General features: G+C 38.0%; 1 protein-coding gene and 1 pseudogene across 2 annotated transcripts; one reads left to right on the forward strand and one right to left on the reverse strand.

Moving 5' to 3' along the window:
- Nucleotides 1-1,546: 1,546 nt before the first annotated feature.
- LOC145898640 (VWFA and cache domain-containing protein 1-like) lies at nt 1,547-9,339 on the forward strand (annotated as a pseudogene). Its single transcript, XR_014402438.1, has 24 exons — nt 1,547-1,737; nt 1,817-1,879; nt 2,081-2,242; nt 2,448-2,656; nt 3,005-3,170; nt 3,229-3,376; nt 3,448-3,519; nt 3,655-3,789; nt 3,849-3,910; nt 4,305-4,452; nt 4,525-4,674; nt 4,742-4,854; nt 4,947-5,058; nt 5,289-5,454; nt 5,610-5,746; nt 6,732-6,911; nt 7,034-7,144; nt 7,340-7,468; nt 7,570-7,759; nt 7,815-7,994; nt 8,107-8,207; nt 8,345-8,478; nt 8,703-8,833; nt 9,072-9,339. The product of XR_014402438.1 is annotated as a VWFA and cache domain-containing protein 1-like (transcript).
- Nucleotides 9,340-9,576: 237 nt separating this feature from the next.
- Nucleotides 9,577-16,420, reverse strand: LOC145897630 (VWFA and cache domain-containing protein 1-like). Its single transcript, XM_082986007.1, has 24 exons — nt 16,241-16,420; nt 16,052-16,114; nt 15,617-15,775; nt 15,338-15,546; nt 14,817-14,979; nt 14,609-14,753; nt 14,386-14,457; nt 14,110-14,244; nt 13,874-13,935; nt 13,674-13,812; nt 13,454-13,603; nt 13,273-13,390; nt 12,553-12,664; nt 12,329-12,494; nt 12,113-12,249; nt 11,865-12,043; nt 11,693-11,803; nt 11,502-11,627; nt 11,194-11,383; nt 10,917-11,084; nt 10,735-10,832; nt 10,365-10,480; nt 10,054-10,175; nt 9,577-9,851 (listed from the first exon to the last, which is right to left on the reverse strand). Exons 1-24 carry the CDS (start codon nt 16,382-16,384, stop codon nt 9,702-9,704), a joined length of 3,234 nt encoding a protein of 1,077 aa, XP_082842133.1. The 5' UTR covers nt 16,385-16,420; the 3' UTR covers nt 9,577-9,701.
- Between the last annotated feature and the right edge of the window lie 2,653 nt (nt 16,421-19,073).

The raw sequence follows: 19,073 nt of genomic DNA on the forward strand, positions 1-19,073 counted from the left end.
CTTGGTCCAACTTCCCGCGCCGAAGACAGGATGCTCCTAGAATGTAGAACGTGCAACTTGTACAGCTTTGTACAATCCAGGATGTATCAACTGCGGGGTCCATGAATTTATTTAGGTCTACAGTGATATCGCAAATGGAAATGAGTCACTGATTAAACTATGGTCTATCTGTTTTTAAATTGTGCCTTACCTCGATTCTCAAGTGGACCGAGGCAGGCAACTTAATAAAAATTCGGGCATTTCTTTGATGTTTGGAAACGAATAGAATGGAATCAAATGACTAAACACCATGCAGACTGCAAACTCAGGCAGCCCAGAGCAAGGGGGGACAATTTACTAGTGATGTGTTGCGCCGGATCCGTGTACCCGGACCCGGCCGGATATTGACCAATTTTCAATACCCGGACCCGGCCGGATAGTACACTTAATTTTAACGGATAGTTGGGAAACCATTTTTGTCCTAATAGCGGACAAACATTTCGCAAATTACTCGTTTTTGGGACCCAGTCTGTTATACTCGCCTCCGTAAGATTTGTTATTAAGGTTATTCGTGACGTGTTATACCATATTAATAAATGCCCACGTTTATTTGTTTCACTCATGACAGGCTAACCTTAACATAGCATTCTGTTTGGCAATCAAACATTTTTGCCATAATACACGAATCGGTGTTAACAAACTGCCGGATCCAAATTATCCGGCCGGATTTGATTAATAACTATCCGGATCCGGCCGTGCCGGTTAATTTGGAACTGGGAACATCACTACAATTTACGCTGTAGTATGGACTACCACATAACGGTTCGCATGAGAAAATAGAAATTGTTTAACACATGCATTAATATTTACAACTCAGCGGTTGCCCTTGTGATAATGACGTATGGCAGCAATTTGACCTTTTTTCACTCAATTTTTTAATAAATTCGTGGCGTGTCCACAATTTCGGTATTGACAGGGCCATGGTTCCAAATTTTCATTTCTCAGTGATTCACTTATCTGTTTATCTCCACCTTATAGTGGTTACGAATATCACCACCTAGTGGACGACTAAATTACTGTGATTTCAATAAAAGACCCACCCGAAAAGCATGACTCGACTAAAAATTCGTCTGATGTTCCAACCTACCTTTAATAATCATTATATTTAGTTTACTTAATCTTTACATAGCAGCAGCCTTATGCTACAACCAACTCATATTCGCATCCAGCCAAACGCATGAGCGGAACTCAAGACTTTTATTACAGACGTATAGGGCGTAACTTTTTCTCGTAAAGCGAAAGTTTTAGGTATTCATAGACGCAAGTGGAATTAGGCCAAATGCCGTATGTTTTATAATGTGTTACCAGTTTAGTGAAATTTGACACAGGTCAGTTCAGGTTATAATCTTTCTTGAAAACGCCGTCAGGAAACCCTGTTGGAATTGAGACACACCAAATGTAACCGAGCTGCAAATTTCAACGTTGAGTGCTTCAGCCATTAGTAATACCCTGTTAATTGACCAACATTAATTAAACTAACTGGCTATATTTGTAACATCAAGTTGGTCTGGACATTTAGGTTAACAATCTTTTAAAAGTTGGCATACAATGATTGGAAAACTAAAAGTGTACATTAACCTTGCGTTTCTTTTTACTGTCGGCTTGGGATATGAGGAAATATCCAACTCCGATCCACGTGTACTTGCTGACAAAGTAAAAGAGCTGACGGAATCGTCCTTGGGGTACAATGAAATGCAGGTAAATTACGTTGCCGAACGTTCGACCAAGCAATATTATGCCAAGACTAATCGAACATATTACCGTATTTTTGTGACAGAAGCACTTTGACTCATTAAGTTATGTGAGACAACGACTAGAAGGAAGCTCACTTCTAGACGCGGTGAGAAACACAATACATCAGCAATCAGTTACTGCTTTTATAATTTAACTAACAACAACCGTAATTCACATGAAATTATATATGTGCCATATAGCGGATCATAGCTTTGTTCGCATCTTTGTCAAAAGTATGTCCGATTGGAAATGATCTCTTCGGTGTTCCGTGTATACCTAATGTTTAATGTATCATCGCCTGTTGTAGCTCGGAAACTCCTTCAGCAACAAGTTCCAATCTCGTGTTGCTGCAGTAAAGCACTTGCGTGACGCAGTTATTACTGCTTCCATTGGAAGTAATCCCAGATCACAGCAATGTTGTCATTTGACTTCTGCTGAACTGGAATACGACACGAGGTTTAAGCAACCGGTAAGCATTACAAAATTTAAAGCAAGCGAAAATATAACAACCGACACAACAGCTAGAAACATTCAAAACTATTAACCGCAAGGTTTGTTGAAAATGCTGTATAGTCGCAACATATCACGACAAACGTGGACTCCCAAATTGCATTTTTTAGCTTTGATATTTGTTTCCCTTGCCTTTGTACTCTTACAAACAAATATTGTAAAAGGTTTCCACCACAAAAGTGTGTGATCTTGTTTCTTCGAGCGCTGCTTTCAACGCAGCTCGTCTCCAAAATGCCTTCAGAGACGCTTGTGTTGATAATCTACGAAGTGTTCCATCTCTTAAATGGCAATACTTCGGAAGCGAAAAAGGGGTAACAACTCAATTCCCGGCCACCAAAGCAACTGACTGTGGATCATATGACAACAGATATAGGTTTCTACCATGTTTAGGTTTTTAACTTATTGTATTCGCTGATATCATGAGTTACCGACCATTACGTAAATATGTTAACGTCTTCAAATTGATGGCGAACAACTTGATTGAACTTATTTGCAAGGGAGGATTGTAATGCTTATAGTTTCAATGCTACAGAACAGACGGGGACCTCACCTGTAAGTACGCTTTGCCAATAAGCGGTATTCATAAAATGCCAAGCGAATCCACTTTTATGTTTACACACCACATAGCTGTTGATGTTATTTTGAACTCATGGTGTAGAAGAAAACAACGCTTTCAAATAGGTTCACGCGAATAAACCACTAAACCCTATTATTAAATTAGGCCTTGGTACGTACAAAGCAATGTCCCTAAGCCGAAACAAATTGTGCTTGTGATCGACAAAAGTGGTTCGATGACGACTAACACCGACAGCAACGGTGTTACTTACATGGATTTGGCCCGCCAAGCTGCTAAGACTGTGGTTGACACCCTGAATCCGTACGATGAGGTATAACCTGACTTAATATGGCTCCCACACTTATCCTTAACTGCTTGATATTCTGAAGTTCGCAATAGTTGCATTTTCAAACGTCATCATCGTCTACTCCGACGGAAACATTCCCAACGGCGGGTGCTTCTCAAACAAATTTGCCCAAGCAACACCTCAGAACAAGAAAAGAGTAACTAAATTTATCGATGGTATAACCGCCAAAGGTAAAATTAGTTAGATTACATGCAACATACAAAAGTTTTGGGTTATTTTTATACAATTTGTGTGTATGTAGGTGGCACAAGCTTTACGATTGCTTTGAACGCCTCATTTACCTTCTTCGACAACATAAACAATTTTGCATTGGGTAAGGATTTTTTCTATGTATGTGTGTTAGTGACGCAACGTTTGGTGCCCAGACACTATAAAAATGAATTTTATGCTGGAATTCGGCTGTACATTTTGCATGGGGTCTTAATATATCTAAAGAGTATTTATGTAGATCGAGCAATTTTGTTTATGTCCGATGCACGACCTCAGGAATCTGAAGAAGAAATCTTACAAACTCTCAATTTCCGCAACAAAAGACTGGGCAACTCTGTGGTGGTCATGACGTATGGAATGGGTCCAGATGCTGGTAAGCAATGCTGACAATCAACACAAATGTCCACGTCTCAACCGCCACTTTTTATTCAGATGCAACTATTTTAAGGAATATGGCTGAAGCCACGCATGTGGAAGTTGGTTCAAGCACTAAGGTGGATTTATCTTATCAAAGAATAATGCCTGCAATCGTATTTGCGACTTGGTTTTCAACATTTAAGTCATCATGCACTTAAAATTATGTGCATCGATGTTTATCATCGTGCATTGATATTCGAATGTTGCAGAAAGAATTATGGTTTATAAATCTAAAAATTCTAAAGGTTCTGTGTTAACTTAGTACTGGCTTCTGGTGTCGGTTACTATGCGCGCAAAAGTCTAGCACAATGCGGTTAACTATATTCTAAGCTCCAGAATAATGAATAAGTTAACTACCAATTATATCATTCGTTTTAACATGCCATAGAAATATGGGAATTGGTGTGTAAAGGTTTGTAACCTCTGGTCGATTATAAACACAAAATAACAACTATGACTACCATTCCATAGACTGGGACCTACATCGCAATCACCAATCCGTCTGATCTACGAAACGAAATGGCTTCCTATTACAACTTTTTCTCTATTCGAGGTCATGAACCCACCGAACCCATAGAACCCATATGGACTGTGCCTTACCAAGACTCCTGGGGCCTTGGTAAATACGAGTTTATTGATTTACAAAACTAGGCAAAACAAAGCAGCTTACGTATAAACTTGAATGTTCCAGGTTTAATGGTTACTGCGAGTTTGCCTGTTTACATCGGTGGAAAACTTGTAGGTGTGTCGGCTGTTGATATCACCATTGAGGAATTATTGGCGGAATCAAGCTACTTTCAGCCAACAGAGTTGTCGTACTCGTTTGTAATAAATGAAGCAGGTAAACATAGATTAGTGTTTTGTGGTTGCAAACCAATACTAAATGGATATAATCACCACTCGTTCAGGTCTGATTATTAACAAACTTCCCTTACGTCATTGGCAAAGACCCCCTGTTTGTTGAGGCAACTGCATTTGAACGGGACTCCGAATTCGTTTCAGTATTTGATTCAATGAAAAGGTACCATAGTAAAATCTTGCCACGACAATTTTGATCAACTGTAATATTTAAATATATTTAGAAATACCAAGTTTATTTTTGTATCTTTGTAGAGGGGAATCTGGAAGAAAGACTTTTGTTTCAACTCGTATTTTGCCAGCGGGCGACAGTAAATTGTATGGAATAAGGGAATTGAAAGTGGCATCAACCTACTATTGGAAACAGGTAAAAGTAAACCCAATGTTACAAAAAGTTAATCGGTAAACTGATCTTCATTTAATACAAATTTTAGTAATATTACAACAAATGTGGCACGAGTGTTTGTTTAAAAGTATTCTTGATTTCTTTTACAACATCAATGATACATTCGCCAGTAACACGAGACCTACAGAAACTATATGCTGGGTTTATAAATACTTGTAAAAATGGTTTAAATATACGTTTCGCTTGTTCAGATACCAGGGACAAAGTTCTCACTGTGCTTGGTGCTCCCTGCGGAAGACATACAAGCCGTTCTACACACACAAGGTTCACTTCAACCTGGAGATTTTCTCTACCACAGATTTGATCTTGTACCACCGAAGCAACAATGCCGCCATGTCAGAAACTTTTGCGCCAAAGGTAAGTGGACTTGGTTAACCTAGTTCCGTGATTAGGATTTAGGAGTGTGTTTCTTTTTTTACACAGGATGCAAAGGTGAATACATTTTGGTATACTTTACATACTAAAATTTACTTTATCATAAAGTTGAAATACGTTATTCCTTCTTTGAACAGATAAAAGCTCCGTTGCGCTGGCAGCAAGATCATTTCAAGATCCAGATCTATATATCCTCAAAAACAATTCGGTTGCCTACGTAAAAACACTCACCGATTATATTGAAGGGGTCACTCATGCGCCAGCCAATTTAAAAGTAAGTGATTAGCTTTTCAGAGATACTTTGTCAAAAAAACTAAAAAAGTTCAAATTAAAATGCACAAATAATTTTGAAATAGGGTACAAGCAAAACAATATTTATGAAAGAGAAGAACGAAATTATTCTGTCGCCATGTTAAAAAAAAATGGTAATGTAAGGCTCTTCTGGCAAAAAAGAAAAACTAGTTCGGACGACGTTTCGGTCGTTATTCAACTGACCTTCATTAGGACAAATGTTAAATTTTTGTTGGACAATATATTTGATGGAATACCAAGTCGCAAAAAGATTTGGGAAGCACGACAATCATAGGAGCGTTAGTTTCCTGACTGAAACATGTCAGTCTTAGTTTGAAGACAAATATATTTCGCTTTTAAGAACCACAACTGAAATTCTTTCACGTACAACGGGTGGAAGCGTTGAGAAACACGGGAAAGATAAAAAAACGGAAAAGATAAAAAAAAAGTGTCTACGTCAAAAAAATCGAGACAAGCAAACGCATCATTTACAATATGTGCTGGGCCAAACGTAAAATAAGTTTGCCACTCGTTCGTCCGGTCACTGAACCACATGGACCAACTTCGAAACGTTGCAGCGCGACAACAACGACGGAACATCGCTTTTACAACACTCTAAAACCCGTTTCAAAACATGTATATATTGAACGATGCTACGTGGACACATACTGAAGAACCACGCACCGCAAACTTGGACGAGGCCAAAGACAAATAGTTAAATAAAATAAATGCTAAAATTAAAAAACAATTTTCCGCTAGTGTTTTTTTTAAACACAAAGGTTGCTTCTTCATGAAAGCGAAATAGATTTGTGTTATATACCAAAATTGACAGATTTCAGCCTGGATAATTTCTGTGACTGCGGTATAATTATACTTAAGCATTGAGAAGCACTGTGTGCTTTATTACTAGCGAACGAGTATGTTTAAATGAAAAAAAACTCACCTCATTTTATTTCTTGTATTGACAGAGCGGCGTGAAAGATGTCGTGGTTTGCCACGTACAAAGCCAACGAGTTGTGGCTTGCAGCAGAGAGCGACGGACTTAACAAGGATGTCTTCTGGCGTTACGTTGCGACCAAGGAGGGAATGTTCAGAATTTTTCCTGGCACGCAAATGCCATATAGTTACGACCCCGTTACAAGATCTTGGTAATTTCATTTTAAACAACCCTAAAGACCTAAATTAAAGATTAAAAGCACTATTGTAGTAATATTGTGCCACAAGTGTGATGAGATGGTGCAGAAAAACAGCACAAATCTATGTATGACAGGTACGAACACGCTCAAGCTAACCGTGACAAATACGTCATCACACCGCCTTATCGTGATGCATCAAGTGCAGTGAGTGTCGTAACGATTGCCAAAGCTCTCTTTGAGGGGAAGTGAGTAACATTTTAGTCGTTTAAGAAAACCGAAAAAAAAGCTTTCTAAGAAGAAAGTTAATCGATAATAACTTTTGCAAGTTGTTCTGCGTGTAATCGGATAGACAGAAGCTCGTATTAAGACAAACATATACCGAAAAACCTGTGTGTGTTTTTTCATATTAAAAATAATCGCTATTCGTTCACTTTTTCAAGGTCTAGTGGTGCACATAATGCCGAGTTCGACAAATCTATTGGGGCGATGGGAACTGATATAATAACGGCATATTTCGAAGAATTATTGAAGCAATTATATCCTATTTGCAACCAGACAAGTCTGTATGGGTGAGTGAACATCAGTTTCAGGTGCAAGATTATGCTCATAAACGTTATGCTATATAAAGGAAAATATCCCAAATAGGCTACAGAATCAACTGAATTTTTAGATGCCTCCTCATTGACAACGCTGGCTTTGTCATCATTGCCCAAGAGTTTTCGACAAACCCCAAAAACGCGTTCAACCGACATATCGCCGACTTGGAACCGGCGATAGCCAGTGTGTTGGAAGTCAATGGGGTGTTACAAAAAAAGCTCTGCTCAAATATAGAAAATGCGTTGATTCATGAAACATACCAAGTAATAAATATGACTTTATTAACGGCATTTATGACCACACAACGTGAATATTCAGATCAGACAACAGACAACATTCGTTGGAAATACTGCTTACCCGTCCTGTCAATACCTTGAACTAAAACCAGTTGTTGGTACAAATGCTTACCTCGTTATGACAAAGAAATTGTACACAGGGACATGTGATAATGCAGCTAGCTCAACATGTTACTGCAACTCAGTGGGAGTATCGCAAAATGTATGTAAAACATATTTTTATGTGATAAAATTATTTTTCTTACAATATGATGTTTAAAATAAATAGTTTAGGTAGATCTATCAGTCTGTTTTAATTGCCGTCTTATTTGTAGAAACCCACGTGCAATCCGATAACAACAGGCAGCTGTAGTTGCCCGTGTACATCATACAATAACGCTTACAATCCATGTATCAACCAATACAACTTCTCCAGGTAAGAAATTAACCGTTGCTAAAGTTATTTGTGTTTATTAAGGTCAATGCGTAACACGTTTGTACATAATTTTTATATTCGATGATGAATCAGCATTACAGAGTTTGAGTTTGTAATATGCACACATATGATTTTAGTAACAGTCCGAAGCCTTGCACACCAGAAATACAAGATCTTACACAAGTGGGAACTCCGCATGTGGATTTAAACAGTCTTGAACAATGTTATGCTATTAGTTTTTCTGTTCGTGTCGACAACAACGACACGGATGGTACGTTATCTACTCTATATGGAATCACGTTATTCTAATATTTCAAAATGGATCCCTTTATTTAAATACATCAATCTCCCACTAAACCAACAAATAAAAAGTTTTTGAGCACTGCATTTGCAGACTAAGCAACGTAATCTCTGTATTTATGTATGCGCTGGTTTGTCCGGTTTTTTAAATCTATTACATAGCATTAATAATTTTCAAAATTTGCTTTGGTAAAGGAGGTTCAACCTGGTCAGGCGGCGAAATAGCAGGCATCGTGATTGGTTGCTTGGTTCTCATTTCCATTGTAATTTATGCAATGTACTACAAGGGTAAAAAACCTTCTCCCCCTATCGGTTCAACAGGACAGGTACTTGGTAACGTTCATTAGAGTGTAAAATATTTTTTGGTTTAAATATAAACAGCGCTATTACAGATGTGTGAGTGCAGTTCTATGCTAAAACGTAGTCACACTAGATTGCGTCATAATTCGTTCGTATAATTTATTGAAAGAAATGTCAACATTTATTAAAGTTTGCATGAAGTTTTGTAGTTTCATGTTTGCTACTCAAAACACATATTCTCTAAATACCAGAATGTTGTTTAAGGTACAAGTGCCTCTGCCCGCTAATCTGGATCACGACTACTACTATCCATATCATCCGGACAATTCGCCAGCTATGTAGCTCTCTTGACTTATCCAGCTTTATTTTGCTGAGTTGCAGTCTTGATGTAGAAACGTAAATTAGTTTTCCCTTGCTATAGAATTTGTAATTTTCAATTTAATTCATCGTGTATATATCTTATCTTGTTTATACTTCGTAACTTCAATATTTTCTATCCAATTAGATTGCATTTAAAAAATAAAAGCTTTGTAATAGCCATCTTTGCCGCGTGGCAACCATACTTTATTGCAATCCTCATATTTATCAAATCGCGGTATCCTTGCTACTGAAAAGTCAATCCCCCAATGGGATACGAAACTTTGCTTGTTGTGTTTTCGAACAACAGCGCCATCTCGCGCACGAAAATGTTTTTGCCAAATGTAGGACTTATCCTATTCCTCAACTTACAAATCTGATAAAAGTCATTTGAAGGTGACCTAACACAAATTTATATGACCATGTATTCACAGTTGGGTAACAACACAATTTTCACCAGATATTTTAAATGGCATAAAAAAGTAATTTATGTGCAACAATTTGATATATGTTAGTTTCTGTACAGGTTATACGACATTATATTGAAATGCTGTAAGCAGGTGGCGGAGTCGCATAGATGTGGGTATCATGTTGGTAAGCTGCATTAACACTATATCCGTACTGTACACTTGACGGCGACGTCTGTTGTTGTGGTTGAACTGGTGGTGGTGGTGGTGGAGGTGCGGACTGAGTGGAAGAAGATAAATTTGATGAAAAGTAATGTACAACCATTGATTGCTTAACTATTAATTACATAGTTTTAGTTCAGTCAAAATTTCAAAAATATAGCGCTAAAGAACATATATTAAATACATTCATTGGATCACAACAAATTTGTAACTAGAATGTATGAAAGTACAATTAAACTTAAAAGACAAACAGTTCTTACTGTTGTGGTTTGCGTCGGTGCCGATTTTTGATTGCTCTTTAAACATTTAACCACCACAAAGGATAACACAATAATTCCAATGCATCCGATGACACATCCAACTATTAGCCCAACGTTTGAACCTGTAGTTGTAAAGATTGATGGTAGTAATATCAAATCTGCCAACATCGAAAGTTTTACCGCAAACAGAGAAGAAATTTTTAATTTCATAATATCTGACAAGCTATCTATTATTCCTGTGTATATAAGTTTTAATGCACACCCTAACATCATTTTTGAGTACTGTGAAACATAGTAGGATATGCATTAACCTGTTGGAACGTTAAAGTCAATTTCGTAACAGACAGGAAGAGAAGAGAGGTCGACGGGCGGCGTTCCAACTTGCGTCAAATCCGGAGTTTCTGGCGTGCACGGCTGCGGACTCGTACTGTTAACATAGTTATTACATAGCAAATAACCAGGGTTACTGTAGACAGGAACTGAAATATTTTGAGGATATTACTAATTTGTTTTGTGAAGGTAGTTGATTAGAAGACGTTTAGTACCACACCATATAACCCAAAACGCATTTTTTGAACAAATAAGCACCCCTGTATCAAAAAACTAAGAATAATTAAGCACACGTGTATCGGTTACGACACTAAAGTTAACAAGCACTGCGTTGTCAATTTATAACCTTACCTTGTAAATGAGTAGTTGTTGAAACATGGGTGGTAATCGAAGTTGTAGGAGGTACATGGGCAGGTACATGGGTAAGCTGCACTGGCGCATGTTGAAGACTGCAAAACAATGAAACTGATATTTTTCTGATAAGCTTTTATACGAACGAGATTTCTTGAATTTTGTTAAAAAACTTTACTTACAACTCCACTAGATCCGCAAAGACAGGTTGAACGTGAGGATGCGCAGGTAGCCGATGCCTGCTCGATTATAACAAGAAAGGCGTTTGTTTCCCTGATTGGAACTAACTGAAACTTGTGGCATGGCGATCCAAAGGTTACTCCCGCAAAGAGTCCCTGGTTTTCGGAAATCTGAAAAAACAAAATCGAATGCATATTGTTTCACCTCAACATGGTTGCAGCATTTTATCACTGTAAAACTAATGTCGCCTATCGTTATTTTTTGGTTGCGTATGCTAACCAAGTAAGTATTCTGCACGAGCCCGTTTTTGATGTTAGAACACTTTTTTCTTTGCAGGACGTTGCTGGACATTAAGCTGCTCGCAACTGTAGGTTCGAGTTCTGCAACGTGTTTGTTGAACGATTGTGACGGGTCGTCCACAAATTGTTGAGCGATGATAACAAATCCTCCTTGGTCGAGTACCAAACATCTAAAATTTATTATCTGAGTAGTATATTGTCATTATAACCACCAGGACACCAGGATACAGCCACAAAGATACGACTTCACACATAACAAAAGGTATTCAAAAACAAATCTTTGTGAACCTATGTGTTCCATCTTTGCACTGTGTGTAAGTGTCCTGCAGGATGACGTGAAAGTATGACGTCACGATATCCACTCCCATCGCACCAACCAGTACATCTGTTTGAGGATCGTGATTGCCTCCTTGTCTATATTATCATTTAACTTGTAGTTAATCATATGCATTTATCACCGTACGGAACTAAACACTTACTTTCCCTCATAGAGAGCTTTAGTTAAAGTAATTATGCCAATTCCACTTGCAGCGTCACTGTACGGCGGAGTAATGACGTATTTGTCTCGATTGGCTTGGGCGTGCTCATACCTATTGAAACAAAAATTCTACTCAACAAAACCAGAACAATTTTAAGCTTAGAAGCACTGACCATCCGCGTACTACTGGGTCATAATTGCTCGGCATCTGGGTTCCCGGAAAATTACGAAAAATCCCATCAGATGTTCCGACATATCTCCAAAATACTTGTTTATTTAGTTCCGTGTTTGTCGATGAGATCCAAAGTTCATCAGCTTTCAGTGTAGCCACAACCATATCTTTCACTCCAGGCTAGAAAGGGCATGTTTGGAAACAATATTGAAAACGCTGATTTTCACGTTAACAATCAACATAGCTTACTTTGATGTTAACGTTATTGGAGCTTTGTCCCTCCATGTAGTCAGAAATGGCGCGAACATCGGATGCCATTTCATCTTTCGATAAATAAAGTTCTGGGTCTTCAAATGATCTGGCAGCAAGTGCAATTGAACTTTTATCTAAACAGATGCAAATAAAGAACAAAACGTGAACACAATGGTTACGTTTTTTAGAGTGGCAAACAAGAAAAAATCTTGCCTTGCGAGCAATAGTTTTCCGCATGTTGACAAGCTGTTTGAGGCGGGACAAGATCAAGACGGTGGTATAGGAAACTGTTTGTGGGAACTGATCCTTGAGTTTGCAATACAGATTGTGAATCCTCTTCAGTGAGAACCAAACACAAGGAAAAGTTTGTCCCGGAAATCTAAAACACAGACGTATTTCATTCTGTACATTACTCCAAAAAAACTTGCATCCCCTACCTGTTGCCAGTAGTAAGTTGACCGAACACTCACTTCTCTGACCCCGTACATTGTACTGTCGCCCTGAGGCAAAACTTTCGTTGAAACAAAGCTCTTGTTGCCGGAACCGCCGCTGCGGATAAGCGTTGAAATTTGTTTGTTTGTTTTCAATTTAAACCCATATATATGTTTATATATATATGTAACAGCGAAAAGTTGCCCCTTAACGTTTATTTAATATTTTTGCCAATAGAAATCTTGCACGTGTTAACACGACATTTAAACGATCCGTTTGGCCCCTCGTATGTGTCAAACTAGTAACAATTTGTATCTGTTTCAAGTAGCAACAATCCTTATTATTTTCTATTTGAATTAAAGGAATTAGGAGTTAAATTAACCGAACAATTTATAACACGCGGTGAAGTTTCTTAAAGTCACAAGTATTCGGTGAGTGTTTGCAATGGCGTCTCATTACTTCAGTGTGTTTTAGTTGGTAACTCTTTTTCTGTTTCTTATAGAAAACGCATGTACGCATTTGCATGTACACATGTATCTGTGCTCTCAAGTCGATCAATATATCCTTGATGATAGTACATGTTGTTTGAGATACTTATAGTTGATTAGTTTTCGCCGCCAAGACAGTGAATATACTGTTAAACACAGTGACTGTTTTAGACAAAATACGGCAGTCACAATATACACTGTGTAAATTACTTCTTTAATCTTGTTACATCGTTTTACCTTTTCATAGATTCAAAAATAGATAAGAACTCGTCATCTCTCTCAAAGGATGTCGCTTCCACGAATAGTGGTTCGCTATCATTAACGTATGGCAAATTTGGATGATTGATGACAAGACCTAAATTCGAACTCAGTTGCAATAAAAGGCAATGAATAATAAAGTTAACAAAGTGCATGTAACCTTCTTCATTTATCACAAACGAGTAAGAAGTCTCCGTCGGTTTAAAAAAACTCGAGTCGGCGAGTAGTTCCTCTATAGTTAGATCTACTCCCACCACACCTACAAGCCTGTTGCTGACGTAAACCGGTAAACTTGCTGTTATCATCAAACCTAATAACAATAAGTTCAAAAATAAATTTATACTAGTTTGGTTGATCACAGTATGTAGCATTTGCCATACCTAATCCAAAAGCGTCCAAATACGGAACTGTCCAAATCGGATCGTTGATCACAAGATCACTCACTGAGAAAAAGTTATAGTAAGAAGCCATTTCGTTTCGAAGGTTGGAGGGTGTTGTGATTTGTGTAAAAATTCCCACCTGTAATTTTGACAATTTTGTCATATGGACACACGTTTACTTTCAAAAATCAAGTGCTCACTTTTGTCTCAGTCCCAACTGTAACGCTGGTGGCTGCGGCCATTTCCTGCAACACTGTGAATTCTGTGCAGAAAAGATTACCACAAATATGTAAAACTGTTGTATTATAGTGATCACTATAAAATAATTCCGACGAATTAAATCTTACAAATTGTTGCACGTCATAAAGTTGGTTTCAGCTTTCCAACAAAACTGTGCAGATGCCACTGTGAGTCGGTTGAGTTGAAAAAAACTTACCAACAGATCCACCCATTCCGTAGGTGAGAAGTACCACTGAATTTCCGACAGCGCTATTTTCATTGCTCAAGGTAGACAAAATACTAGAACTGCTGTCAGTTGGCTCTCCATCAGACATAAACAAAATTACTCGATCTAAAAATAAAGCATGATTTAATTTCTTTGATATTTAGCACTCACTTGTTCATTAAATGTTCAAATTTATCAGTCATCATTTACGAAAATACACAAGCTATCGCGAGTACATCTCGCTTCATCAGGTATAAAATGTTGTACCTTTTTCCGAAGAACCATTGCCGGCAAAATAACCAAAAGCTCTTTCCAAGGCCAAGCCATAATTTGTGGCACCTGTAAATAAATATGTTGCATTTTTGTTTTTTAGGAATTAAAACACGTCATGCAGGTTTATTGTAATGATAGAAAAATCTGATAAAAACAGTATATTGGTATATTACTATTACTCTATCTGCTTAAAACTACAAATAAATTCTACATGTACCCGAAGCACTTATGTTATCAAGAAATGCTTCAACTCTGGCCAAGTTTTGTGGGGTTGCCAAGGCTAAATTGGACGCATAGCAGCCGCCATTTGGAACACTCGACGAATATACATCTGGAGTGGATGAGAACGTTACCACAGCAAACTGAAATTGTTTAGCAGAAAGTTATTACTTTGGCATTGCAACAAACACAACTTTTTGTTTAACCTGGTCACTGGGGTTAAGCGTGTTCATCACTGTCTTTGCAGCGTCCCTGGCCAGAGATATGTATGTCACTCCATTGCTGTCGGTCTGACTCATCGAACCGCTCGTGTCAACAACAATCACAACCTCTTTTGGTTTAGGCACGTTGCCCTTGACGTACCAGGGCCTGGAAAGAAAGAACAGGATATTCGTCATCATTACTGCCTACGAAGTTATTAAAAACGGTAACGTCGCTGACAGGTGAGAGGTCGGCAAACCATATGGTTCCAGGGCCGCATTTATCCTGATATGGCTTCCTGCTCATGAAGTAAAATAAAAAGAATGTAAATAAACATAACACAATTTAGACATTTTTAACCACTTGTCTTTACTGAAAACAGTTATTTTGTTTCGTGTGGGTCAAAATAACCCCTACCAAATTAGACTGTGGCTCAGGTTTGCAGTTTAGTGCCTGAGATGTAATTGACTCCTTCCAAAGGTAGCCGACCTAAGCTGTAGGTATTATTGATACAAGAGGTAGACACCTAAATCTGTTGTCGTATGATCCACAATCGCTGGCAATAGCTGCGGGAAAAAGGGTCGTGATTCCTTGCTCGCTGCCGAAGTATTGCCATTTTAGAGCTGGGGCGTTTTGCAAGTTTTCCATACATTTTGACAAAAATGTGGACTGTAGTTTAATTGCGTTGCTTTGTGCATTTGAAGACACTCGCTCGCAAACAGATGTGGTGGACACCTGCATTGTGATAGTTGCAAAAACATTTGCAGCATAGCAAATATTCGGGAAGAAACAAAAGAATTCATACCGGTTGCTTGAACCTAGAGTCTTGTAACAGTTCGCTCGACAATAAATTACAGCATTGGCGGTAATAAGTAGTTCCAGAGTAAGCTGACTCCACTGTGCTCCGCAGCTCCGTGACAATAGAAATTCGACTTTGAAATTTGGCACTGAATATGCTGCTAAGCTACAAAGTTGTTTATTTATTTTCGAAGTTTCTATGGAACCGAATCTATTGAAGTCTGTATTGTTCTAAAAGGATTGAATTTGTACTGCGTGTGTTTGTAACAGGAGAATTCCTATATTTAAACTTATTTCTTGAGTATTAAACAAGCATGTTGTACCGCTCTAGGGCAAAAGCAGATAGATACGTGAAGACAAGTGCTTCTCGCGTATTTTTTATGAAGGGAATGTATTAGATTGACACGATACTACAAAGGACTTTACATATTATATACAACACCTCCTGTAGCAGAGACACCCCTGGCAGAGATTGGCTTGAGTAGGAGAGAGAATCCAAATGATTCTGTAAAAACATATTGTTCTGTAAATAAACACTGGGGTAATTTGCATCAAAGCAGCCTAATTAAATTAGCCCACTATAGTGTAACCGACAAAGTGATTACTATAGTTTAATCTACGATTTAGCAACCTGCATATTGCCGTGTTTGAGCGAATCCTCGACCAAATTCACAACCTTGCTTGCAAGTGCGCTTTGATCGACAATTGCTGCATCTTGACTTAAGGCTTTGCCCGTCAGAACGAAAAAAACTGTGATTATTGCGACAGTCACCATGATTTCTTTGGTAAACTTACAAAAAATGTGCTAGAACACACTAAAATATCAATAACATCTTTCCAAATTAGATTAAACACGAAAACACCTGACAATTAAGTTCTTGTTCTGTTATTAACCACAAACGGGATAAGTGTCCTCGGACCATAGCGCCAACAACAGTCGAGTGTATTGTAACCTATGACAAAGGAAAAGTTTGAGGAATTTTCCCCAAAATGTAATTCGATGCAGCTGCCATTGTTGGTAAGAGGTGGGTGTACATCGATGCGTCACCACCGTCATTTCGGCGAAATGGAATTTGGTTAAAACCGAAATTATTTCACGCATGAATGAACACGGCTTCAAACAATTGTGTTCACACAAAATAAGCATTAACTCACGAAAAAAACAAAAATGAGTTGAAATAACAAACATTTCAATCAGCAAGGTGTCCAATATTTGCAAAACAATATCTACACTTTAAAATTGCAATTTTTGAACACCTATAAAGTATATAGCAACGAAATGGGTTTGACTGCGGTGTCGCTGTGTGAATCCCAGCGATCGCGTATTTTCGGCGCTGCATACAAGTGCCAATTTAATAATGTTCCGGGCCATACGATTTTTTCAAAATTGGTGTAGAATAGGCTTAGAACATCTAGATCACATTACAATAGCGTTTTTTGAACACCTATAAAGTATATCGCAACGAAATGGGTTTGACTGCGGTCACGCTGTGTGAATCCCAGTATTCGCGTATTTTCGGCGCTGCATACAAGTGCCAATTTAATAATGTTCCGGGCCATAGGATTTTTTTAAAATTGGTGTACAATAGGCTCAGAACATGTAGATCACATTACAATAGCGTTTTTTGAACACCTATAAAGTATATCGCAACGAAATGGGTTTGACTGCGGTCACGCTGTGTGAATCCCAGCGATCGCGTATTTTCGGCGCTGCATACAAGTGCCAATTTAATAATGTTCCGGGCCATACGATTTTTTCAAAATTGGTGTAGAATAGGCTCAGAACATGTAGATCACATTACAATAGCGTTTTTTGAACACCTATAAAGTATATCGCAACGAAATGGGTTTGACTGCGGTCACGCTGTGTGAATCCCAGCATGCATGCGCATTGTTCGTCAAAGGCTTTGACTGAAACAGTAGGCAGTGAGCATTTGCGGCGCTGCATACAAGTACCAATTTAATAATGTTCCGGGACACAGAATTTTTTAAAAATTGGTGTAGAATAGGCTTAGAACATCTAGATCACATTACAATAGCGTTTTTTGAACACCTATAAAGTATATCGCAACGAAATGGGTTTGACTGCGGTCACGCTGTGTGAATCCCAGCGATCGCGTATTTTCGGCGCTGCATACAAGTGCCAATTTAATAATGTTCCGGGGCATAGGATTTTTTTTAAATTGGTGTAGAATAGGCTTAGAACATGTAGATCGGAAATTTACGTCAGACTGAAGCAATAGTAATCAACAATTTCATTCTAATGCAAACATGTCAAGTTGTACTAAATAAAAGATCCTAAAAAAGCAAAATAAACTTGCTTTGTTGAAAAAGAAAACAAATAATTACTGATCGCTCAGAAGTCTAGGCTGCAACTATTATTCATCTCAAAAGATGGCGATTCCATTCACTCTGGTCACATTTCATTATTACTGCGATTCCTTGACTAAGTGCCTTTCTCAATGTTCTTATCTTTATCTTCCATAAAGTTAACACGCACAAAACCGATATTTGTTGCAGATTTATACCCACGTCAACATAAGAAGCTGTGCAGGGTTTCCCAAACTTTTTTGGCCGCGGCCCCCATTTTGTAAACCAGTTTTTTCTCCAACGAATACCATTGTTCGCTTCAAAACTAAGGGATTTCTATCGTAACGACTGCGTTGCATCCACAATACTTGTGTTCTCCATTTGGCAACTCGAAGTTTTGAAACGCTTTTTTATTGATCAATTTGTTTTTGCACTGCGTAAAAATGTTTTTGTTGTCAGTTAATCCAAAAACCTCACTCAATAAAGAACAAAGTTTTTGCTAGTCGTAATTGTGAAATTTGTTTCAATCACCGTGTAACGACAAAAGTGTGTACGTTTGTGTTTACAATTTTCGCAGTTCTTCCTTCGCTTGAGTGAACTCTTGCGTGAAAGCTCAGGAAAATGAAGAAAAGCGAGCGATTTGTTTTGTGACGATTAGCTTTTCTTGTGAAAGAAGTTAATTTTATGACTTCGACGTCGTTTGGCTTGCCGTATAGTTGTGCTCGTATTGTCACAATCAGTCGTTTAATGACAGCCAGGCCATCCGCTTAATTACAGTATAGCCGAACTCTATGTGATTCTGTATGTGAAAAGTAAACCACTCGATTGTTCTATAATAAGACAGTTGTACCTGTTGTATGGTCAAGATATAGAGAACCATTAGGTATTGTAAATTGTACAATAAGCAAATTGTGATCATTTGCTGGTTTAAGTTATGAAGAACACCAAACAAAAAAATAAGCTGATGCGATATTGGAGAGTTTGTGTTTTAAGTGAAGAATTTTTTTCGGCAAATGTTGACTTGCCAACATTTTTGCCATTTTAACGTATTGTTTTTTTTGGCAAGTATTGTGATGACTTAATTTTAAAATGTTTGCAGTAGTAGCCTGCATTTTGTGGATTTATCGATACTCTCACCATTCTGGAAAAAATCA

Source organism: Ascidia mentula, chromosome 4 (genome assembly GCF_947561715.1).
Source record: "Ascidia mentula chromosome 4, kaAscMent1.1, whole genome shotgun sequence".
NCBI lineage: Eukaryota > Metazoa > Chordata > Ascidiacea > Phlebobranchia > Ascidiidae > Ascidia > Ascidia mentula.